Source organism: Rattus rattus, chromosome 1 (genome assembly GCF_011064425.1).
Source record: "Rattus rattus isolate New Zealand chromosome 1, Rrattus_CSIRO_v1, whole genome shotgun sequence".
NCBI lineage: Eukaryota > Metazoa > Chordata > Mammalia > Rodentia > Muridae > Rattus > Rattus rattus.
The window spans coordinates 151627195-151653280 of NC_046154.1; the positions used below are offsets into that span (position 1 = coordinate 151627195).

Here is a 26086-nt window from a genome sequence, read left to right on the forward strand (position 1 = left end):
CTAAGTAAATGCCTTGAATTTCTTGTGAAACGGGTGCTTTTATGCCCAAGCAACGTTCAAAGCCTAATTTGCTGTTATCATTATTTCTTGTCCCCAAAGCCAAATAGTTATATTTTAGAAAAATTCTCTACCCCATTACATCTCACGGATGACCTCTCAAGGGCCTCTGCCTACTAGGCAGCACAGCTTCCTTGGGGTGAAACTACATTTCCCAGAAGCCAGTTCTTCTGCAAAGCACGTCCTTTACGCAACAGGGGGCCCTGCGAAACCAAAGGACGGCTCTAAGCCTCTGCAGCAAGCAGGCCCACCGACAAGGCTGGCTGAGTCCCTGCATCCCGCAATGGCTCGGAAGCAAGACGAGGCGCGGTCCGGCGTGCCCCTGAGGGCGCAAGGCCCGCCGGCCGCAGAGGTCCGCCTCATTCTGTACCACTGGACGCACTCCTTCAGCTCTCAAAAGGTAACCGCCAGTAGTGGAGGGCCGCCCTCGGGTTCAGCACCGGGACAGCTCCCCTGGCGTGACCTGTGAGTCTCCAAGAGGCTGGGCTCCCGGGTGCATTCAGAATTGGGGAACACTAAGTGCTGGACCAGCAGAAGAGAGATGACTTGGGAAGGCAGTGACGCAGGCACTACCACTGCACTCAGGAAGTGCCACTAAGAAACATCACATTCTGCATTTAGTCTAGAGATTTTGCCCTGGAGAGTGAGGGAGGGAAAAGGGCCTTCCTGCAACCCCTTGATCTACTTTCCTTCCAATCCCCCAGAAAGAAGGAAGGAAAGAAAGAAAGTAAATAAATTATAGTTTTGAGACAGGGTCTTGAGGTGTAACCCTGCCCAACCAACCTGAACTTGTTGGGTAGACAAAACAGGCTTCGAATTCATGGCAACCTTTTATCTCGGCTCCTCTACTGTTGTGATTGCAGTTTTGGGTCACCATGACTGGCTCTTCCTTAAAAAAAAAAAGAAGTTAGGTGTTTAGCTCAGAGATAGAGTACTTGCCTAGCAGGCCCAAGGTTTGGTAATCCCTAGCATCTGAAGAGGGGTGCGGTGTTGTGACAAGACAAAATTATGTAAAGGCACCATCTCTCCACCCCTCACCAAGGGAATGACATTGCTTCTATTTCACCACGTTTGCATTCTTTAACAATAGTCCAGATGCATATTTATACTTAGGGTAGTTCTTTTATGGGTTCACCTATACCTGGAGTTACAGACCCTTGTGAACCATCTGATGCCAGTGCAGGAAATCAAGCTTGGGCCATCTGCAAGAGCAGTACATTCCATCAAACCAGTGGTTCTCAATCTTCCTAATGCTTCTATTTCACCACATTTGCATTCTTTAACAATAGTCCAGATGCATATTTATACTTAGGGTGGTTCTTTTATGGGTTCACCTAGACCTGGAGTTACAGACCCTTGTGAACCATCCGATGCCAGTGCAGGGAATCAAGCTTGGGCCATCTGCAAGAGCAGTACATTCCATCAAACCAGTGGTTCTCAATCTTCCTAATGCTATGACCCTTTTATATACTTCCTTGTGCTGTGGTGAACATAACCATAAAATTACTTTCATTGCTATTCATAACTATAAATTTGCTGCTCTTACTAATTGTCATGCAAATATCTAATATGCAGGATATTTGATATGTGCCTCCTGTGAGAGGGTCTTTTGACCCTTAGGTTGAGAACCACTGCCTTAAACTGCTGCCTTAACTGCTGTGTCACCTCTCCAGTCCTGCCCATCTGGGGAGAACACATAGTTTGGTTTAAGGTACAAAGACCACAGTGGCAATGAAGACAGAATGTAATGAAGACAAAATAATTTTCATTCCTGATGTTTTCTTCTGTAATGGCTAACAGTAAGCTAGTAAGCTGCCAGAATGCTTCTTATTGATCCTTCTAGGAATAGACTTCACTAAGTGAACTTCTAAAGTGCTGCTGGCTCAGGAAGCCAAGCAGAGTTGCTTAGCTGTATCCAAGCAAAGTGAAAACAGACAGCGGTAACCACTGTGAACTCTTGCAGGTGCGCTTGGTAATTGCTGAAAAGGCATTGAAGTGTGAGGAACATGATGTAAGTCTGCCCCTGAGTGAGCACAATGAGCCTTGGTTTATGCGTTTGAACTCAACTGGAGAAGTGCCTGTCCTTATCCACGGGGAAAACATAATTTGTGAGGCCACCCAGATCATTGATTATCTTGAGCAGACTTTCCTGGATGGTAATGTTAAGGCTATTTGTGTTTTCTTGAATTTATTTTCAGTATAAGCACCCCCATTCTCTCTCCCTTCTCCCCTCTTCCTCTCTCTCTGTTTTATTATGCTGGTTTAGTGATTTAAAAAACCTTTTCCATTTCCATAAGCACAAAAAAAATGTAAGCCTAACACGAAATTCAAATCAGCCAGTGCAAATGTTTGAAAGACTCTAAACTGGAATTGCAATGTTAATATCAAAACTTTCAAATTCACTTGCACTTGTAATGGTGGTGATTTATTATCTTTAAAGTAAGATTCATGATGTTGATTCTTAGGATATATCATGTAAATAAATTTCATCTTTTAAAAAATGAGAAAAAGAAGAATCAATACTAGAGAAGGGAGAATCATTCGCTCCTATACTTTGGGTTCTTTCCTCTCATTACTTCTGCATAGTTTGAATTTTTATCCTTTCTACAGAGTTATAGGTTTAAACATGTATAATGTTTTAAATTAGGGATCATTTATGATTGCTTATGTGCTAGACATTTTATATTTCAATTTTAGTCAGTTGCCAACAGAGCTTATTGGAAACAGGCATGGAATCTGAACGAAGTGTGGAGACTAGTCATTCCATTTTGTATGTGAGGAAAGAGAAATAGAAGATTTGTCTAAGATAATGTAACCATTTATGACAGGATCTTTGGTCTCCCTAGTCTTCTGCCTATACCATTTGCCATTTTCTTGGTCACCTACAAATGGTCTTGTTTGTTTCCGTTGACAGCTCCTTCAGGTTAGCTGTATCTTGGTTACAGGGCCAGGTTGGCACAGCGACAGGGCTGACCACTAGCAGAGCTGAGAGTGGAGGCGATGGCTCCAGGCTTTCATGGCTCTGCCAGAAGATCCTGCTGCTTAGCTCCTGCTGTGCTGGTGCTAACTGGGCAGTTAAGCTCAGCATACAACCCCAAATTACTGGGTTAAAAAGTGTCCCAGGTACCTAGGAGGAAAATGGATATTAGATCTCATAGGGGGAAATAAACTAGGAACTCATAGTCTTTGAGTGGAGACGTGCCACCATTCTTAATTTAAGTCTTAATGACACAGAACTCTATTGGAAGTTTTAATTAAAGTTGGTCTTGGCCTAATCCAAGCGATGTAAAGAACTACTTACTTTTCACCATTACTAGCTATTCTTATATGTTTGTATGCTGGGGACTGTGCTGAAAATGGAGACAAATTGAGTTAAGAGACATTTTCTCAGCCTCGAGCTTCTTGGAAATGGATAAGACTGTTATTAATTTGTATTTCTTGGGAAAATTGATTAGAATAATAGGAACAAAGCAAAAATAATTTTGTAAGAATTCTAATTTAAGTGTCTAAAATTTAGACATTATTTAGATACTATCTTGCATTATATAAAATCTGTAATATTATATATTATATAATCATATATACTACCTATATAATACATGAGAAATAATACTTAAACCTCTGGAACATCGCTTGAAGTAATACAGCTTGTATTATTATTGTATCATTATTCTAGGTCTTTCTTCACTTTTGCCTGTTCTCTTTGTTACCTCATAAATGTTACCTCATGTTTTATAGTAAATGTTAATTATAGTTGTTTTCTTAACATTTTCCCTAGCTTTTGCTCTTTATATGATAGTAAAGCTAAAATACATTCTGAGTTTTTCTAAGTTGTATATAGAGTACAGCTACAGGGTAAAATAGGTTTTGTTGGTTTGCTTGTAGAATTCAATAGTTCAGAGTTCTCAGATACTGTGTGGAAGTAACGATTTCTGCTGATGACATTATTGCTGAGATAAAGCACTGTGGCTGAGTGACAGCATTGGGATGTGGGACTTATGGGCTTCAGTTCTGAATGAGTGTTTCTGGGTGAAACTGTCAGTTCTCACTTCTGGCTGGATGCTGCTGGTACTCTATTGAAGATATTTTGTAACCATTGAACTGAGTGCTGGAATTTGCCTTTGTAAGGTAAAACAAATCCAACTAACTCTTACTTCATGTTCTGCATCCCCAGGGGAGTAGTTATCCAATTGGAGAAGATTAAAAACATTAAGACACCTATAGTTTTGGGCAGATATGACAACCTGACCAGTTTACAGGTCAAGATAGAATTTACCTCAGGATATTGAGAATTAAAGAAACAACAAACATAAGCATTACTACAATCAAAATCCAGACAGCTAGTATCTACCATTAAGGACTGGGAGGGGGGGAATAGGAAAAGAGCCAAATAATATATAACCAATGTCATCCCACTATCAAAGAATAGGACAGATGAACTACAAACCCTTGTCAAAGTGCAGCATCACCAGCAGCACTGGCACCATCTGAGAGATTGTCTTCACAATTGTTATAGCAAGGATGTTGGGGTAGAATCTTGTTTTAGCAATAACCTCCAATGATTTATTTGTGTCTTACAACTTTAGACTAATGCTATAAATTATTGTATTATACTCAAAGCAGTATTCCAAATTACTCTGTCTGGCAAAGTTCTAGAATGTACTGCCAACTTGTTTTTTTTTTTTTTTTGTTTTGTTTTTGTTTTTGTTTTTTCTTTTTCATCCTTTCCAATTGGAGAACTACCTTCCTGGGAAAGAGGAATGAATGAAATACTACCTGGTTGGACCTGTTTATCTCTGCAACTGATAATGTTGCCAAAGTTTAAAGAAAACTTTATATGTTCAGTCTTTATGTCTGTCAGTAGAAGGAACTAACTTAAGTTTTATATTGTTGGAGAATGTTATAAATACCTTTAAAATGTGTCTACTATGTGTAAGCCATGATTCACTATATAATGTATCTTGATCCAAGTACAACATTTGAGATTATAGAATATTCTTATGGAATAAAGCGACAGCTATGATAGAGGATGGTAAATAAAATGCATCTGCAGATGAATTAATAACCACACTGAAGAATACTGATGAACAACTTAATGTTAAGTTGGCCCTCCAGCTATAAACTTCTGTTTTACTTATTCACATTTGAATTACTTTTAAGTCACTGTGAGGTCAGAGACTACCTTCTTAAAAGGTGTGCCCCTATGCTTCCTTCAAGTAGATACTCCAGAATAGATATTTAGTAAATCATATTTAATGAACAAAATGAATGAATTATTGAAATATCTGTGAGCCTGAATGGGACTTTGTAATGCTGTTTTATTGATTGGTTGATTGGCTGAAGTTGTAAGAGTCAATCCACAGCTGATTTCATGCAAATGATCTATCACTAAGCTACCCTGCTAGCCCCCAGTGGTGGTTTTTTAAAGCTTCTATTTCCTGATTTGAGCTTAATACACAAATGAGTAAGGATATTAAAGAAATGATACTGGGGTTAGAGAGATGGTTCAGTGGCTAAGAGAACTGGCTGCTCTGCCAGTGGATCCAGGTTCCAGGTTCAATTCCCAGGACTCACATGGCTGCTCACCCCTGTCTGTAACTCCAGTTCCAGGGGATCAGTCATCTCACACAGACATACATGCAGGTAAAATACCAATGCATATGAAAATTTAAAAATTTATTAAAATAAATGGTACCATATTTATGAATGATGGAAAAACTATGATCACTAAAATGAAAAATACCTTATGATATGTTTCTTGTGGAATAAGAATAAACCAGAAAACCAAGATGAAGTTTAACAAGGCCAATCTAACACATGAATTTTGGTTTTAAAAATTAGTTGCAATTAGAATGTGTAAGCAGCCTGATTGTTAGTAAGTTGCCAGGTTAGTGTGGTCTTAGATTGTTTTAAAAAGTATTGGTTCAGGAGCCTGATATAGGTGTTTTCTGAGAGGCTCTGCCAGAGCATGACAAATACAGAGGCAGATGCTAGCTGCAAACCATTGAACTGAGAATGGGGTCCCCATTGGAGGAGTTAGAGAAAGGATTGAAGGAGCTGAAGGGGTTTGCAACCCCATAAGAACAACAATACCAACCAGCCAGAGCTTCCAGGAACTAAACCACCATCCAAAGAGTACACATAGACAGACCCATGGCTCCAACTGCATATGTTGCAGAGGATGGCCTTGTTGGGCACCAATGGGAGGAGAAGCCCTTGGTCCTGCCAAGGCTTAAACCCCCAGTATAAGGGAATGTCAGAGCAGGGAGGTGGGAAGGGGTGGGTACACCCTCATAGAAGAAGGGGTAGGAGGGTGGGATAGTGGGTTTATGGACTGGAAACCCAGAAAGGGGATGACATTTGAAATGTAAATAAAAAAATCCAATTAAAAAATAGAATTATTTGTACTGAAAAAAAAAGTATTGGCTCTATCCAGACCAGAAAACTTAGTGCTCTGCATTCTAAACTGGTCATAATATTCGCCATTTTGTCTCTCTAAAATGGACTTTACAGGAGTGGTTAGGATGATAAGGTGCATTATTATCCACAGTTATAATAAAAGTCCAGTAGTTATAGTCATTTAACTAAAGAAAAAAGTGTTTTACTTAATCATTTTGTGTATCCATATTTGTATATTTGCATTCTGTTAAATAACTGGCACTTAAACAGAAGAAATTTGGATTAAGATGCTCTTTATCATCGTCATCATCGTCGTCATCATCATTGAAAGTAGACTCATGGAGATATGATTGCTATTCCCAAGAGCCAGACTTTGGCTAAGGAAGAATTTAGAAGTTCTCCATTATAACTACTCATCAGCAGGTCAGCTGAGAGTGTTTTCTGCATCCTTTCTCTCAGCAGATATTTATTAGGTGCAAGTTCATGGGATGTGCAAGATAGTTCACAGACCTCATATCGTTAGAAAACTGTTAGTCTTCAAAGACATTTTCTATATACAGTTTGACAAGAGTACCTTACCTGTCCTCAACATGCACATTTGCAGTTACTATTCAGTTTTTTAGAATATTTTATATCCATGATGCCTTTTTCAATCTGGCATACAATAAAGAAAATTGTATTTAAGCTAGGTGAGATGTTACAGTGAGCAAATACAAGAATGGGGGACAGGATGAGGTAAATAAACACATCAATGCTGACATTTAAGTCCAACTGTATCCTGTGATATCCTAAATCTGTCAGTAAAATTTAATAAAAGTGGCATGAAATATGTAGAAAATACTAGAACATATGATTTTTATTATTGCCAAATAGCTCAGTGACAACCTGGAATCTTGGATGTTATATAGTGTTTTTATAATTTGATATATGACAGTTCTCAGAAAAATCATGTCTGGTGTCTTATGTCTAACATTTAAAATTCTGTTAAAAGTAGATTTGGTTTGGAAATAAGTTATTCTGGCAAAATAAAAAATAATATAGAAATATGATTATATAAATACATTTTAGACAAAATTTTGTCACTACACATTGAAATTTAAGCATAACATTAAAAGAATAATAATTTTGAAGTAATTTTATTTTATTTAAGACATTTTATAGATTTGGTTTATTATATATGGATAAATGGTTTTGGTACTTGAGATTTAATCCAGGGCCTTGTAAACAATTAGCAAATATTCGTACTGAACCAACCCCCTAGCTCCTCTTTATTATTCTTCAAGTCACTAAACCTGGCTTGCATTATTGCAACCTTACTTCCAATGCTTTTGTCTCCTTTTATCACTGGCTTTAAAACACTCCCTCACTTCCTCTGTAGACCCATATGCTTTTTATTATCCTCACTGCTGACAGAGGGAGCATATCAAGAAAATGTACTTTAAAAATATCTTTACAATGGTGCTCTATGGAAGAATTAGAAAGTAAAGTAAACCAATTTTGGAGGAAAGATGTGTATAATTCAAGAGAATTTACCACTTGTCTTTTTGTTTGGTTGTTTGAGTCCTCAGTACATAGCCCACACCAGCTGCTAACTGCTGGAATTGCAGACATAAGCCCCTTGCTGGACTCAGCTCTCTTTTGAAAACTTTCCAGAGGCAGCAAGTACTGTTGTGCTTTGCTCTCAAAGGAGGTGACCAGACAGGGCACCCATGAGATATTTGCGGGAAGGGAGCTGGGACAATGACATGGGTCAAGTGGGTATCTTAGATTGTGCCTGACAAAGTTCTTCAGCAGATAGTGACTACTAGTGGGTCACTGGATAGGAGAGAATTATATTCATGGCTTTAAGTGTTTGCTCTCTTTTGAAGAAGTTGGGCTTAGCCAGATGGATAATACCCAGAGAACAAATGTTACTGTTCTTCCTCCTGTTCACTTTTCTGGGAAGGAAGTGGTATGTTCTTTTGGAGAAAGCTCCAGGGCTTGGCACCAGAAAGCAACCCTACCCAGGAACCATAAACTCGTCATTTGGGAAGTGTTCAAAAATATACTGTTTATGGTCATTAACCTGAGGCTCCTGGACTGCCAAGGCGGTGTTTCTTAAGGGTTTTGAATCTCTTTGTCATAATAACTACTGAGGACACTTGAGAGCTTTGGTTTATATGGGTCAACATTTATTATTTAGAAATGAACCAGAAAAGTTTTAATATCCTAGAACACTCAAGGGTCTAAGACTGTCATGTGTCACAGAGCCAGTGTGCTTTACGTGGCCTCTGGAAAGCTTGCTTATAACTGGAGGGGTTACAAGACTGAAAAACCATCAGTATCATGGTGCTACTCTAAAAAGTCTGAAATTTGTGAGTCTCCTCAGTGTGCTTCTAGGAAGTCTGTGGATCCTCAGATTACACATTGAGAACTCTGTGGATCTATTAGTAGAGGGAGAGTTGAGATTTTACATGGGTATAAAAATTGTCTTTAACTTTGCCTATTCCTAATAGGAGTCAGTCATTGTTTTATTACTAATAATAGACAACCCAAAGCAGTTAAGAGTGCATTGACTCTGTTACCAGTAGAAATCACAGATATGCCCCTAGCATAGGAAATTATTATAGATGTTTTGATAGTTGTATATTAGGGCAGTTATCAGATCTGCTGCTGGTTATTAGTAATGTGTTAAAGAAGTGTATGTATTAGTATCTTATAAATGAGTATTATTTTGTTAACATATATTCATAACCTCAGTAGTGCCATGTCTTTTATTTTATGCATTTAAGGACATTATTATTTTGAGACAAACTCAGTGGCATATGCAAGGGCAAGAGGACCTCAGGATTTCATAGCTTCTGGTTTATTGTTCTCATGGAAGTGGATTGTTTGGGGAACTGGAAATAGCGATGAGGTCCTGAAAAGTCTGTGTAAGGAGCTAATTGAGGTGTGTAATATTGAGAGGTTGGATGTGGTGTAGGCTGCTTCCCTGTCTTGTTCTCATGTTGTGTTTCATGCTTTGTTGTTGTTCTAAGGCAGACTTTAGCATTGCACTGTGTAGCTGGGGATCAGACATTTGCCTATGGGTCTGAGGAATTCTCCATGCTTTCTTTCTTAGAGAGTCAGAAATTGCTGTCTGGTTTAAAAAGCTTGCTTGTCTTGGTCTGGCATTAGAAGATCTTGCTTGAAGAATCGACAAATGGGATCTCATAAAACTGCAAAGCTTCTGTAAGGCAAAGGACACTGTGGTTAGGACAAAACGGCAACCAACAGATTGGGAAAAGATCTTTACCAAGCCTACAACAGATAGAGGGCTTATATCCAAAATATACAAAGAACTCAAGAGTTAGACCGCAGGGAGATAAATAACCCTATTAAAAATGGGGTTCAGAGCTAAACAAAGAATTCACAGCTGAGGAATGCCGAATGGCTGAGAAACACCTAAAGAAATGTTCAACATCTTTAGTCATAAGGGAGATGCAAATCAAAACAACCCTGAGATTTCACCTCACACCAGTGAGAATGGCTAAGATCAAAAACTAAGGTGACAGCAAATGCTGGCGAGGATGTGGAGAAAGAGGAACACTCCTCCATTGTTGGTGGGATTGCAGACTGGTACAACCACTCTGGAAATCAGTCTGGAGGTTCCTCAGAAAATTGGACATTGCACTACCTGAGGACCAGCTATACCTCTCCTGGGCATATACCCAAAAGATGCCCCAACATATAACAAAAACACATGCTCCACTATGTTCATAGCAGCCTTATTTATAATAGCCAGAAGCTAGAAAGAACCCAGATGCCCTTAAACAGAGGAATGGATACAGAAAATGTGGTACATCTACACAATGGAATATTACTCAGCTATCAAAAACAATGACTTTATGAAATTCATAGGCAAATGGATGGAACTGGAAAATATCATCCTGAGTAAGGTAATCCAATCTCAGAAAAACACACATGGTATGCACTCATTGATAAGTGGCTATTAGCCCAAATGCTTGAATTACCATAGATGCACAGAACATATGAAACTCAAGAGGGATGACCAAAATGCGAATGCTTCACTTCTTCTTTAAAAGAGGAATATGAATACCCATGGCAGGGAATAGGGAGGCAAAGTTTCAAACAGAAAGAGAAGGAACACCCATTCAGAGCCTGCCCCACATGTGGCCCATACATATACAGCCACCAAACTAGATAAGATGGATGAAGCAAAGAAGTGTAGGCTGACAGGAACCGGATGTAGATCTCTCCTGAGAGACACAGCCAGAATACAGCAAATACATAGGCAAATGCCAGCAGCAAACCACTGAACTGAGAACAGGACCCCCGTAGAAGGAATCAGAGAAAGGACTGGAAGAGCTTGAAGGGGCTGGAGACCCCATATGAACGACAATGCCAAGCAACCAGAGCTTCCAGGGACTAAGCCACTACCCAAAGACTATACATGGACTGACCCTGGGCTCCAACCTCATAGGTAGTAATGAATAGCCTAGTAAGAGCACCAGTGGAAGGGGAAGCCCTTGGTCCTGCCAAGACTGAACCCCCAGTGAACGTGATTGTTGTGGGGAGGGGGGTAATGGGGGGAGGATGGGGAGGGGAACACCCACATAGAAGGGGAGTGGGAGGGGTTAGGGGGATGTTGGCCAGGAAACCGGGAAAGGGAATAACAATCAAAATGTAAATAAGAAATACTCAAGTTAATAAAGATAAAAAAAAAAGTAGAAGAAGATCTTGCTTGAAATGTACTGTTCATTGTAAGCAATTCTGAATTGTCAATGTTTAGGAATGAACATGTTTAGGGCATTTTGAATTAAATATAGAACCTGAGCCAAGAAATGAGTAAATAAAAAAATATTGAGGTTCTTCCTTGTACTAGTGGGAATAAGCTAGTTGACATTTTTTCAGAACAGTTTAAGAGGCAGACTGGGAAATGATTCTGAAGGGTCCTTTGGGTTCACCCTTCCCTTTTTTTCTTTGTGGATACTCTGAAATATAAGTTCTTAGAAGATGTGGTGGTGTAATAAGTAGAGCCTTGTGTTGACAGTGGTTAAGTTCCACTTGTTTTGTTTTAGCTAGAGTAGCTGTGGGATCCTGGGTTAACTTTCCAGTATCCATATTCTAGCCTCTGTATTAAGTACTTCAGGACTTTCCAGTGTAAGTATTCTAGAGTAATTGGAAACTTGGGGATGTGCTCAGCTCACTTACTATAATTTATCATGCACTGAGTATATGTTAAAGCTTGAAGGAGCTAATAAAGCATGTTTTGTGCTCCCAAACCACAAGGGGTTTACAATCTAGATTTTTCCACCATGAAGTAAAGATTTAGGCAGAATGAATTTGCCAGGGTTAAATTGCAAGAAATCTAGGTAAAGTGAGTTTTTGAGAAAAAGCCTTTCCTACTTTATATAGATTGCTATTTCATGGTCACATAGTATCAGTGTGGCCATTTATGGTGTTGGCTAATACATAGAAAAGAGTGATACTCAATTGCTCTCTCTTACTAGCTCCTTTATACTTTACAACTTACACCATAGTTCTTCATCCTTAGAACATTTATGAAATGAAAAGATGCAACCATATACAAAAGGACAGGGCCTAAAGCAGAGAACAGTTAGTGTTTTATGGGAAGTAAAGGAAGGAACAACTGAGACAGGTGGGTAAAGGAGGTGAGGGCATGTTTCATGAGGAAGTGATGAACCTGAGAGTTGGACTTGAGGGTTGAGCAGGAATTTACAAGGTGGAGAAATGAGAGAGAACTGGCAGGTCACGGTTTGGATGCTGATCTGGAACACAAGTCTGTTTTAAATGTTCAATGTATGGACTAGAAAGACTTCATTCTGTGAATGCACATCTACGGTGTGATGTTGATAATGAAGCATTAGGGCTTTTGCGTCTTAATGCTATGTCTTATTTGTCACTTTCCTCCAATTTCATATTTATATTTTCTATGTGTGTTTTAGAAAGAACACCCAGGTTAATGCCTGATGAAGGAAGCATGTATTACCCACGGGTGCAGCATTACCGAGAGCTTCTTGACTCCTTGCCGATGGATGCTTACACACATGGCTGCATTTTGCATCCTGAGCTCACTGTGGATTCCATGATCCCAGCTTATGCAACCACAAGGATTCGCAGTATGTAAACATCTCAAAGGCCAGGATCTGACTCCACTTGAAGTTTTGTATCGATTTTGAGACTTGCTATATCTGCTGGTCACTAAGAGAAGATGGGGCAATAGGATTGTTGAGTTTGCTTCATGGATGTGCATGGGAAAATAATCTGTCAGGTTAATCTGTCCCTGAGAAGTTTAACTAGACATATTTTATCTATCACATCTAGTTTGTCAGCTTTTGGTCTTAAGGCCAAACTTGGATAAAACATAGACAGGTGACTGATAGAAAGGTTGAGAACATGACATGTTGTCAAAAAGAAGAACTGGAAATCCAAATGACTGACACCTTCTTGGATGGATGGGTAATTTGGTTCACATATTTCATGAAGGAAGGAAGCTGGATGAGAGGATGTCTCCGTGTTTGACTGGGAACTTTCTGCAACTGAGCTGTGATCCAGCTTCTTCCCTACTTGCTATCTTGAGGAGAGGCAGTGTTAGTGTGTGAGGTGTGCAGCAGGGGAGAGGGTGTGAGGTGTGGAGCAGGGGAGAGTGTGTGAGGTGTACAGCAAGGGAGAGGGTGTGAAATGCAGAGCTTTGAAGCATGTGTTTTGCAGCATGGTTGGCTATGGCTAGGAAGGACAGAGATGGCACTGTCTACACTCATGAGTGTTTGGATCCCAAGTCTTCTAAACACAGAAACCATGACTTTTTCTTAAATGATGACTCACCTGTTTGTTCTATTATTCTTTCCCTTTGCTCCCCTTTGATACCTTTTCTTTTCCCACTTCTTTTTCCTTCTTTTCCCCTTCTTTCTCCTCTCCTCTCCCCTCTGTCCTGCTCATCCCCTCCCTTTCCCCCTGTCCTCTCCCCTGCAATCTCCCTAGCACTTTCTGTCCTTATATTCGTCTTCCTTCTCCCACTAAGTATTTATGTGATTTGTAATACAAACTGACTACAACATTATTCCCTATAGTTAACTTCATTTTGGTTTTCTGTTCCTTTCATCAGAAAAAGTAGAAAGTCATGGACGTGTGAGGCAGTCCTGGCACAGAGCATGAAGGTGCCAAGCCTTGCTGGATCTGCCTTATATGTCCATGACAGCTTCTTATGAAGTCCTTAGACTGTGTGCTAGATTTTTTCTCAATAATTTTAAATGGAGAAACTGAGGCAGACAAAGTATGTCCAAGGTATCAGCAGGCCAGCAGTCTCAGAACTCTCACCTGGGTATGTCTCTACTGCTCCTTATGTCTGCGCCACAAGGGGGGGATTTCTTTTTAATTTTAAAATGTTTTTATTATCAGGCCAGATTGGTAACACAGAGTCTGAACTGAAGAAACTTGCTGAAGAAAACCCTGACTTACAAGAGGCTTACATTGCCAAGCAGAAGCGACTTAAGGTAAGTGTCAGGCTCACTATGCTTCACACCACTTACTCTTTCTGAAAAAAAAGGAATGCTGTTTCTGGAATATATTTGTACTATTATAGACCATTGGTGAACATGGCCCCTGTGGCCTGTGCTCTACTTTTAGAAATATTCAGCAGCATATGAGCCAGGAGGATCACTGAGTTCCAGGCCATCCTGGATCAAAAAGTGAAATACAGTTTCAAATATTCCCAAACAAAAACAAATTTTTGAGCAAAAAAACCTCTTTATTATGTTTAATAGTCAGACACACTGATAATTATCTGATTAGGAGCTATTGAGTATAGAAGGTGATTGTATAAGTTTTGGTTAATATAATATAGGAATCTCTTAGCAGGTAATCTGCCACTGTGCAATCAGACCTCTGTGTCTTGGGTGGCTTGTTCTGCCATCATAAGGAATATCAGTAATCGTCAATCTTTCCTCTTCTGTTGGTTCTTTGCCCATGCCCAGACAGCACATGGAAGGTTTGCTGTCATGCATGTAGCAAGCAGCAGTCAACTCTCCCTCAGCTTCCTGCCTTCCTTTTATTCTCTCTTAGCTAGATGGGCTCAGAATCCACCCTCCATAGTCATTCTCCTTACCTTCCACAATCACATTTAGACTTCTCTTATATTCTTTCTTTCCCCTTTTGGTATGTGCATATATGTGAGGGTGCATGTTTCTGCATGTAGAAGCCAGGGGGTAATAGTAGGTGTTCCTTAGGGTCCTCTCCCCTTATTTTTGAGACAATATTTCTTATTGACATGGGTCTCACTGATTTGGCTAGGTAAGCTGAGGTCCAGGGTTCTGTCTGTCTCTGCCTCCTCAATCTGGTGTTACAAATGTGTTCTGCCATGCCTAGCCTTTTGAAAACAGGTTCTGGTTCTTGAACTCTGGTCATCATACTTTCAGGACAAGCATTTTACAGACTGAACTCTCTCTCCCTAATACCTGCATTTTTTCTTGATGCTCTCATTAGTCACCTAAGGCATCTCAGATTCTATTCTTGAGTTGATTGCTAGAGAAGAATCTTTGTGTTTCTCACGTTGTTTGTTCTTACTGGTTAACTGGCCTCCCAAGAGTGGCCACTGAGTACTGGGTCTGCTCCTGAGCTTACCTCACAACTGGACTATTTCCTCATTTTGCTTTAGTTCTACCAAGTTATTTTATATTTCCCCATTAAAAAATTGTGTAAAATGAACAGATCTTAATTCTAAAGGTATGCATGTATATGCATGTGAAATCGACTTTGTGTATTATAGTTTTCCTGCTGTTGTTAGTAGCATAAATAGCTTCTTTTGCTTGTTAATTAGTCAAAGCTGCTTGATCACGACAATGTCAAATACTTGAAGAAAATTCTTGATGAGTTGGAGAAGGTCTTAGATCAGGTGGAAACTGAGTTACAAAGAAGAAATGAAGAAACTCCAGGTAGGTTCTCATTGGCTTTCTGTTTGATGAAACACTAAGGGTATTTGTAGACATGTTCTCAGACCCCTCTAACCTTTTTTAATTTGTTTCTGGGGTTGTTGCTATTCAGAAGCAGTTTTAAATATGCTATTTCATTCAGAAGAACTATAGTATATAGTTGTAATCTAGTTTGTATCTATGAGAAATGTCACTCGAGAAAGGTTTTCTGCACATTTTCAATGGTGACTGGGTGATACATCCTTATCCAGCTTCACAAGTCAATATTTAGAGTGGTTTGGTTGAATAATCTAGAAAATTGCTAGTTTGTCCTCTCTGTTTTTTCCTCAGTTAGGGAAATAGCTCGACTCTAAAGTGAAGAGTGGGAGCAGGTGGAAGCAAATGGGTATAGTGAATGCCAGAACATATATAGAGGGCATTTGTGGGCTTCAGCAATCAGCCATTTTTCATGTTTATACATGGGAGCTATTTGTGCAACTTAATTGAAGACAGTGTTACCTGAAACTTCTTTCACAGCAGGAACACAGCTGGGTTTGACACCTCTTACCTGTCATCCCAGTAAGGTTGAGGCAGAGGCCTTGCCAGCAGTTCAAGAACTTTCAGAGATAGAGAATAAGCCTTTGTCTTAAAAAAATCTTAAAAGAAATAAAAAAGAATGAATTCCTTCTACCTTAAGGAAATGTAACTCTTCTGTTCTATGAGGGTTGATTGGTTTCAGGAGCAACTGAAGATACCATACTCCATTGATCCTTTATGTAAAATTATTTGGAATTTACATATCGTCCTGTATATACCTGAGGTCATTCTTGATTACTTGTGATCAATGTGAAGGGCATGCAAGTAACTTTTATGGTATATTGTATAAATGATAACGACTAGAAACAAAGGGACTTTTGTGGCTGACAAATGTCGAACAAGTCTCTTAATTTGGGATAAGTCTGCATGACTGTGATGGTCAAGATAACCTGTGATTGTCTTTTCCTTTAGGGCTCAGACTGCAAATGGGAGATGTAGTCTGTCTGTATAATACCTGTCCCTGACTCTCATTCCCTTTCTCTGATTAGATGAGGGCAGCCAGCCTTGGCTCTGTGGAGAATCCTTTACACTGGCAGATGTCTCATTGGCTGTCACATTGCATCGGCTGAAGTTCCTGGGGTTTGCAAGGAGAAACTGGGGACATGGAAAGAGACCAAACTTGGAAAGCTATTATGAGCGTGTCTTGAAGAGAAAAACATTTAACAAGGTTTTAGGACATGTCAACAATATATTAATCTCTGCGGTGCTGCCCACAGCATTCCGGGTGGCCAAGAAAAGGGCCCCGAAAGTTCTCGGTAGCACCGTTGTGGTTGGTTTGCTTGTAGGAATGGGATATTTTGCATTTATGCTTTTCAGAAGGAGACTTGGCAACATGATATTATCACTCAGACCCAGACCAAATTATTTCTAGGTTTGTTGGGTTCTGTGGTAGCAGCACATCTAACCACTCCACTAGACCCTTATCCACTCTTCCAGACCCATTGAAGACTTGTTCTTGGCAACTAGTAGAAAACATATTTTATAGTATTCATTGGGGGTTCATGTGGGGAAAGGATCTAATGATATGTTTTTTTCCTTCCTTCCTTCCTTCCTTCTTTCCTTCCTTCCTTCCTTCCTTTCTTTCTTTCTTAGACAACACGACTTACTTCTAATTTATCCCTTAAAGATCAATGTAACTTCTGACAGATAGGTAAGGGATCTTTATGGAGATTATAAATTCATATCCTCAGTTATTTCTTGAGAGGTTGTAATTAGGAGCAGACAGTAATAATAACCCATGACTGCTTATAGTGCTTCACCTGAGAGTGACTGCAATTCTGGGTGTTGAACAGTTGCAGGATCCTCTTCTGGGACTCTGAAGTCATCTTTGTTATGCTAGACAGGATTCAGATAACAACAGGACATTGTACTGTTTCATCTTCCACTAGCAGCTTAGGCATACGTAAAGGAGAAAAATGGGAAAGGGGAGAAAGAAAACAAGAGAATGAAATACATCTAGAACAAAGCAGTAGATGGTAACTTCCAGTGGCTTCCACTGCTGCCCATGGTTGCCTCTCTCCTTGGGAAACTTCACATCTACCTACTTGTGGTTATGTCCCCTCCTTAACTGAAAACTGTTAAGAGGGAACAGAGGGCTGGGAAGTTTGTGGGGATAGTATACCAGAGAGAAACCTACATACTGCATAGAAAACACTTCAGTTGACCCTAATTATGAATTATACTTGTTGATTTAATAAGATTAAGCTATTATACACTTGACCATGAGATGCCCATTGAAACATATATTTCTGGCAATTATATGAATGTCTAAAGGAAGTCTTCATGGTGCCTTCTAAAGATAGGGCAGTCTTCATGGCTCCCATGACCATGAGAGATATTTTCCTGTGGACAACAGTGCTCAGTCCTGGGAGCCTTGGCCTCTATAGCCCTCTTTATACATATAAGTAATATGCAGATGAATGTCTAAGGTAAACATCATGGCTTATGGCTCGTAATGGATCATTCAATGAGAGTCAAATGTGCTCATTTTATTTGAAGAGAGTAGCACATTCATGCACAAACCGTTGGCTAGGCTTTGTATTTGTTTATGACTATCGACAAAGCTTTACATTGAAAGAAAAAGGAAAAGCTAGTACTAGATATTGACAGTTAATTTGGGAGAGATAAAATATCTAGCTAGTGATGTCCACCCATACTCATCCATGTGTGTTTAAGAATTTGCGGGATATCTCAGTCCATGTGGAAGAGACAGTTCTCAGATGACCTAGAGCTCAGGAAAAACCTCATATTGAAGCAGGGAGGCAGTCTTCCTGGAGCTCGCTATCAAAGTCTTAGGAGAAGCTTCGTGAATCTGATGAGGAGCTCATCCTAAGAACATGAGTAAAGGGAAAGTCTGCTTGGATGGCTTCAAGTGAACTATGCACATAGCTAAAGAATGTACTGATGTTTTATTAATAGGAAAATGTTATGAGTAGCAAGCAATGGCTTTCTGATGGTAGAAACAATTCTGTAATCCCATTTTGATTCTATTATCCATTTCATAAGCTAGATGTACTAAAAATGTATGAGCAGAATGTGCCCTGTGTGTAAAAACAAAACAACAAAACAAAAACCCTAGGAACACTCCAAAATGAACTCAGATTAATGAAGATGAAATGTGCACAGCTCTCATGCCTCTGCCTGTCTGTATCATTGCTAGGACATTGTTATCATTGTATTTATACATGTATTTATACAACAGCCCTAAAATTAACTGACTAATAATTCAGAAATTCTTACAATGTTCTGATAGAAATAAAAAGTCAGGTCAAAGAAGTAACAATAAGAATTAAAAAAAAAATCTACAAAGGGTATTTATTTACCTATGAAAGGATTGTTAAAGAGTGACTTTTCTTTCTGTATATGTTATTATGGAATCAGGAAATCACTGGGAAATTATAATTCTCATATGTAATTTATTTGGAGGTAGATGTGTGGCAATGTTAAAGGCGAAGCATCTGAGCTTCTTCAATGTTTTCTAGGTAGGTATTCTTGACATTAGTGCTTTAAAAATATTTGTCTAGTGATAGCACCATAACCACTAGATGTCGTTGTTCACCCAGTAGTCTAAGACTGTTCTATTAGGTTCAGCAAATGTGAATGATTTCAAGTGGGCATCTTTGTCAAGGTTAGTCATCTTTGAAAAAGCTTGCGGCAAATCTAGTATGGATTTTTTATGCTTTGTGAGTGATGACAGCACTGTATGATATCAAACTAAGGAGGTGCACAGCCACTGTTAGCCAAAGAGGCACTTTAATGCATCTTTTTCTTCAGGATTTTTGACAACTGACCAATGTGTTTCTCATATGAAAAAAATAGTATAAATTCCACCACTAGAGAATGCTCAAGTCATTAAAAGGTTATGTTGTCTATTTCTTTCTTAACACACATGCACACTATTTTATTGATACTACCATTATATGCCTTTTAATTCTCAAAATTGATGAGCTGCTTACTCAAGTTTTCGTGATTACTGCTATTGATATCAAAGTTGTAATGGTATTGTTAACTGTCATAGGAAATTATTGATATTATTCTATCTGTAAGATCAATAAAATTAATTTGAAAATAAATGTTTTCTGGGCTACAGAGAGCTACTTTAAAATCTTTTAAAAATTACATATTTTCACTTAAAAATAAAAGCAACTGGGTTTGCTCAATGGTGGAACACTCATCAACATGCAGATGGCTTGGATTCAATCCCAGCATTGAAAAGGAAGAAAACAAAACCAATTAGAGGTAGTAAAGGAAAGTAAGCAGCGCGGCTCTAAGGACATATACTTAAGTCATGCTTTCCTTGTACGTTACTGAGGCCATTGAGACACATACTTTATTTTGGCTAGACTGAGTGGCAGCCTAAAGAGAAATGTTGATGACAGTTATGAGAGCAGGGACTTGATCACATCCAGGATGAGCACCGAGATCTTAGTAGGTTCTATGGATTGCTCTCAGGATAATTTATATTTTTGACACAGTCATGTCTTCTCCTTTAGTTGGGTATAGATTGTGAACATAGAAACTGCCACCTGCATTTCCTGCTTCAGTAAGCTTAGCAACTAGAAATTAAGTACTATTATAATGTTATCCTGACCCAAGCAAAATAAGGAAAGTCTCCTTGCCCTTACCTTCCTTAAGTTCACCAAGCAAAAGTCAACACCAATGGAAAGCCAACTGAATGTGTTAACTCATGTCAGAGAAGAAAAAGGCACTACTGTAAAAACACAAAAGGAAATTTAATGCAGCAGAAATAGTGCTAAACTTAAGTTGTGTATTATTTATATCAAATGTTGGCTCATTTATTTTGTTTTCTGCACTAACATCAGAATATCTTGCTTCCCGAATGCTACCAAACAGTTGTTTTAGAAGGTAAGACAATGGGCTCTAAGGCAATTGAGCAAAGTCAATAGGGCACAAGGATAGTGGTTTGTTTTACTTACCTGTTACATTATGAAAATGGAGCAAGATGGAGAGGAAGAACTCACTGGAGAGTGAACACATCTAAGAAAGCTGAAGCATGGGTTCTGAGGTTGGAGAACTGAAGAATGGGTAAGAAGATAGAGGGAGTGAAGTAGAACAGACTCCTTGATCGAGACAGCAAAGCCATGTCAGTCTGGAGACAAAACACATATGGAATGGGCAGTGATCTACTCCTGTGCAAGTAGAGGGGTTATCTTAACCATAGCTGCTTTGTGAGAAACCACATCAAAGGGTTGTATGTGTTTTACCCATTACCTAAACAACAGCACTACAATGTTGTTAAACTCACAGTTCAAGAAGCCAGATGTATGCATGAAAATGTGAAGTTGTAAGTGAAACATAATGTAAACTTTTGGGTTTCCATGCTAAGAGAAAAGCCACATGTACACTTCCATCCCCAATCAAGTAATTTTCAGTGTCTGTAGAGGTAGCCAGTGTGTATCTGTATAGTTTTATATGAGATTAAATTATATTTTGAATTTAACAATTTGGTAGTCAATAGTTATCCATACAGTTATTAAACCACCACTATGCTAATAAGCACATGACATTTGCAGACATTTTACATTTGCTGATTTTGTTCATAAAACAAACACTTTCTTTTTTTTTTTTTCATCTTTATTAACTTGAGTATTTCTTATTTACATTTCGATTTCCGGGCCAACATCCCCCTTCCCCCTCCCCTTCTACACGGGTGTTCCCCTCCCCATCTTCCCCCCATTACCACCCTCCCCACAACAATCACATTCACTGGGGGTTCAACCTTGGCAGGACCAAGGGCTTCCCCTTCCACTGGTATCTTACTAGGCTATTCATTGCTACCTATGAGGTTGGAGCCCAGGGTCAGTCCATGTATAGTCTTTGGGTAGTGGCTTAGTCCCTGGAAGCTCTGGTTGCTTGGCATTGTCGTTCATATGGGGTCTCCAGCCCCTTCAAGCTCTTCCAGTCCTTTCTCTGATTCCTTCAATGGGAGTCCTGTTCTCAGTTCAGTGGTTTGCTGCTGGCATTTGCCTATGTATTTGCTGTATTCTGGCTGTGACTCTCAGGAGAAATCTACATCCGGTTGCTGTCAGCCTGCACTTCTTTGCTTTATCCATCTTATCTAGTTTGGTGGCTGTATATGAATGGGCCACATGTGGGGCTGGCTCTGAATGGGTGTTCCTTCTGCCTCTGTTCTAAACTTTGCCTCCCTATTCCCTGCCAAAGGTATTCTTGTTCCCCCTTTAAAGGAGTAAAGCATCCACATTTTGGTCATCCTTCTTGAGTTTCATGTGTTCTGTGCATCTAGGGTAATTTGAGCATTTGGGCTAATATCCACTTCTCAATGAGTGCATATCATGAAACACTTTCATTAGTACAATTAAAATCAGAAGAGGCTGCATTGAAGAAAGAAATTGAAGAAGACCTCAGAAGATGGAAAGATCTCCCATGCTCATGGATTGGCAGGATTAATATAGTAAAAATGGCCATTTTACCAAAAGCAATCTACAGATTCAATGCAATCCCCATCAAAATACCAACTCAATTCTTCAAAGAGTTAGACAGAACAATTTGCAAATTCATCTGGAATAACAAAAAACCCAGGATAGCTAAAGCTATCCTCAACAATAAAAGGACTTCAGGGGGAATCACTATCCCTGAACTCAAGCAGTATTACAGAGCAATAGTGATAAAAACTGCATGGTATTGGTACAGAGACAGACAGATAGACCAATGGAATAGAATTGAAGACCCAGAAATGAACCCACACACCTATGGTCACTTGATTTTTGACAAAGGAGCCAAAACCATCCAATGGAAAAAAGATAGCATTTTCAGCAAATGGTGCTGGTTCAACTGAAGGTCAACATGTAGAAGAATGCAGATCGATTCATGCTTATCACCCTGTACAAAGCTTAAGTCCAAGTGGATCAAGGACCTCCACATCAAGCCAGACACACTCAAACTAATAGAAGAAAAACTAGGGAAGCATCTGGAACACATGGGCACTGGAAAAAATTTCCTAAATAAAACACCAATGGCTTACGCTCTAAGATCAAGAATCGACAAATGGGATCTCATAAAACTGCAAAGCTTCTGTAAGGCAAAGGACACTGTGGTTAGGACAAAACGGCAACCAACAGATTGGGAAAAGATCTTTACCAATCCTACAACAGATAGAGGCGTTATATCCAAAATATACAAAGAACTCAAGAAGTTAGACCGCAGGGAAACAAATAACCCTATTAAAAAATGGGGTTCAGAGCTAAACAAAGAATTCACAGCTGAGGAATGCCGAATGGCTGAGAAACACCTAAAGAAATGTTCAACATCTTTAGTCATAAGGGAAATGCAAATCAAAATAACCCAGAGATTCCACTTTCTACCAGTCAGAATGGCTAAGATCAAAAATTCCTTCAACAGCAGATGCTGGCAAGGATGTGGAGAAAGAGGAACACTCCTCCATTGTTGGTGGGATTGCAGACTGGTACAATCATTCTGGAAATCAGTCTGGAGGATCCTCAGAAAATTGGACATTGAACTGCCTGAGGATCCAGCTATACCTCTCTTGGGCATATACCCAAAAGATGCCCCAACATATAAAAAAGACACGTGCTCCACTATGTTCATTGCAGCCTTATTTATAATAGCCAGAAGCTGGAAAGAACCCAGATGCCCTTCAACAGAGGAATGGATACAGAAAATGTGGTACATCTACACAATGGAATATTACTCAGCTATCAAAAACAACAACTTTATGAAATTCGTAGGCAAATGTTTGGAACTGGAAAATATCATCCTGAGTGAGCTAACCCAATCACAGAAAGACATACATGGTATACACTCATTGATAAGTGGCTATTAGCCCAAATGCTTGAATTACCCTAGATGCCTAGAACAAATGAAACTCAAGACGGATGATCAAAATGTGAATGCTTCACTCCTTCTTTAAAAGGGGAACAAGAATATCCTTGGCAGGGAAGAGAGAGGCAAAGATTAAAACAGAGACTGAAGGAACACCCATTCAGAGCCTGCCCCACATGTGGCCCATACATATACAGCCACCCAATTAGACAAGATGGATGAAGCAAAGAAGTGCAGACCGACAGGAGCCGGATGTAGCTCGCTCCTGAGAGACACAGCCAGAATACAGCAAATACATAGGCAAATGCCAGCAGCAAACCACTGAACTGAGAATAGGACCCCCGTTGAAGGAATCAGAGAAAGGACTGGAAGAGCTTGAAGGGGCTCGAGACCCCATATGTACAACAATGCCAAGCAACCAGAGCTTCCAGGGACTAAGCCACTACCTAAAGACTATACATGGACTGACCCTGGACTCTGACCTCATAGGTAGCAATGAATATCCTAGTAAGAGCACCAGTGGAAGGGGAAGCCCTGGGTCCTGCTAAGACTGAACCCCCAGTGAACTAGACTGTTGGGGGGAGGGCGGCAATGGGGGGAGGGTGGGGAGGGGAACACCCATAAGGAAGGGGAGGGGGGAGGGGGATGTTTGCCCGGAAACCGGGAAAGGGAATAACACTCGAAATGTATATAAGAAATACTCAAGTTAATAAAAAGAAATAAATAAATAAATAAAAAATAAAAATGACTTCAAAGTCTTTCCTTGTTCACATACTTCCTCCAGCAATGCCACCTCTGAAACCTACCCAAACCATGTTACAATAGGAGACCAGACATTTAGATACCTGAGAATAGGGGGATATCTCCCTGAAGCTACCACAGTGATCAAATGCAGGCTGTCATGTTTGCCAGGCAGGCACTTTGCTGACTGGACCTTCCTCTGCCCCCACTATACTGTCTATTTCCCATATCTAAGATTTAATTGCAGGATACATTTTCTAGTTCCATGACCTACAATCACATACATTATAAAAGTCACACACCCCAATTTTAAGTTTAGGTTTTTTTAATCTGACTTATTTTGCAATTTCCAATTGTATATATAAAGAAATTTAATTCATAGTAATATTTTTTTCTTCAAACAACACTCAAGGCCCAGGTATAGTCATTGATGATTTCTTCATATGTTCAGGAAGTAATCAAAACTCTACATGCACTTTTCAGAAGACAGAGCGAGATGCCTCCAAAAATGTTTTCTAAGACCAAAGTGACTGTGACGTCAAAACCAAGAAAAAATGAGTAAGAGAAGAAATCAGAGCCTAAATATCCTTCATGAACATTGCGTGTGTGTGTGTGTGTGTGTGTGTGTGTGTGTTTTGGGGCTGACAGAAATTTAAATACATTATGTGAGAGGGACAATGAACTCACATATGGACTCAAATCCAGTGATAACCCATTAGTGTCTCAGAACTCTGAACCTGTTCTGTATCTGATGAGTAATGGTTACCCCTAATAAATTTGTCAACACCATTTTAACAAATTGCTAATGATGGTGAAAAGTTGTGCTTGTCAATGGGACTGAACTGACTGCCTGGTCATTCTCTTGGGACTGAACTGACCGTGGGACTCCAGGGCATTTCCACAGATGCAGCTTCTGGTTTTTGTAAGTGTACCTGTTGGGTCCACGTCAAGCTCTAAGACTAGACAGCATCCAAAATGAAAAGATTAAGGCCAGTCCTAATATATGAGATAGGAAATACTTGAATACACTCCAAAGTCCAGTGCCCTAGTTGCTGTGACTTGGGCTTACACCTCCATGTCACTGTTCATCCTCAAGGGAAGCCAGGGCAGGAACACAAGCAAGGCAGAAATCTGGAGGCAGAAGCTGATGCAGAGGCCATGGAGGGGTGATATTTACTGGCTTGTTCCTCGTGGCTTTATTGGCCTGTTTCTTTGTAAACCCAGGGCTACCAGGCCACAGATGGTACCACCCAGAACAAGTGGGGCCCCTCTTCCATCAATCGCTAATTAATGCCCTCCCAGCATGCTTACAGCCTGATCATTTCTGTTTTTTACATTCATTTATTGGATTTTTTAATTTTCATTTTAAATGTTGTCCCCTTTCCCAATTCCCCCTCCAGAAACCTGCTATCTCATCACCCCTCCCCCTGCTTCAATGATGGTGCTCTCTCACCTACCCACCCACTCCCTCCCACCTCACTGCCCTGACATTCCCCTACACTGGGGCATCAAGTCTTGATAGGACCAAGGGCCTCTTCTCCCATTGATGTCCAACAAGCCCATCCTCTGCTACATATGCAGATAAAGCCATAGCCTGAGTATTCTTGGGATGGTAATTTAGTCCTTGGGAGCTTTGGGGGGGGGTCTGGTTGTTGATATGGTTGTTCTTCTTATGGGGTTGCAAACCCCTTCAGCTCCTTCAGACCTTTCTGTAACTCCTCCATTAGGAACCCTGTTCTCAGTCCAATGGTTGGCTGTGAGTATCCACCTCTGTATTTGTCAGGCTCTGGCAGAGCCTCTCAAGGAGACAGCTATAATAGGCTCCTGAAAGCAAGCACTTCTTGGCATCTACAATATTGTCTAGATTTGGAGTCTGTATATGGGATGGATATCCCAGGTAGAGCAGTCTCTAGATGGCATTTCCTTCCGTCTTTGCTCCACATTTTGTCTCCGTATTTCCTCCTGTGAGTATTTTGTTCCCCCTTCTAAAAATGACTGAAGCATGAAAACTTTGGTCTTTCTTCTTGAGTTTCATGTGGTTTGTACATTGTATCTTGGGTCTT

At 39.9% G+C, this 26086-nt stretch overlaps 1 protein-coding gene across 1 annotated transcript; it reads left to right on the top strand.

Moving 5' to 3' along the window:
- Positions 1-237: 237 nt before the first annotated feature.
- On the top strand, positions 238-19534 carry Gdap1 (ganglioside induced differentiation associated protein 1). The gene is made up of 6 exons (XM_032907009.1): positions 238-457; positions 2021-2213; positions 12405-12578; positions 13858-13952; positions 15275-15389; positions 16451-19534. Exons 1-6 carry the CDS (start codon positions 341-343, stop codon positions 16831-16833), a joined length of 1077 nt encoding a protein of 358 aa, XP_032762900.1. The 5' UTR covers positions 238-340; the 3' UTR covers positions 16834-19534.
- The last annotated feature ends 6552 nt before the right edge of the window (positions 19535-26086 follow it).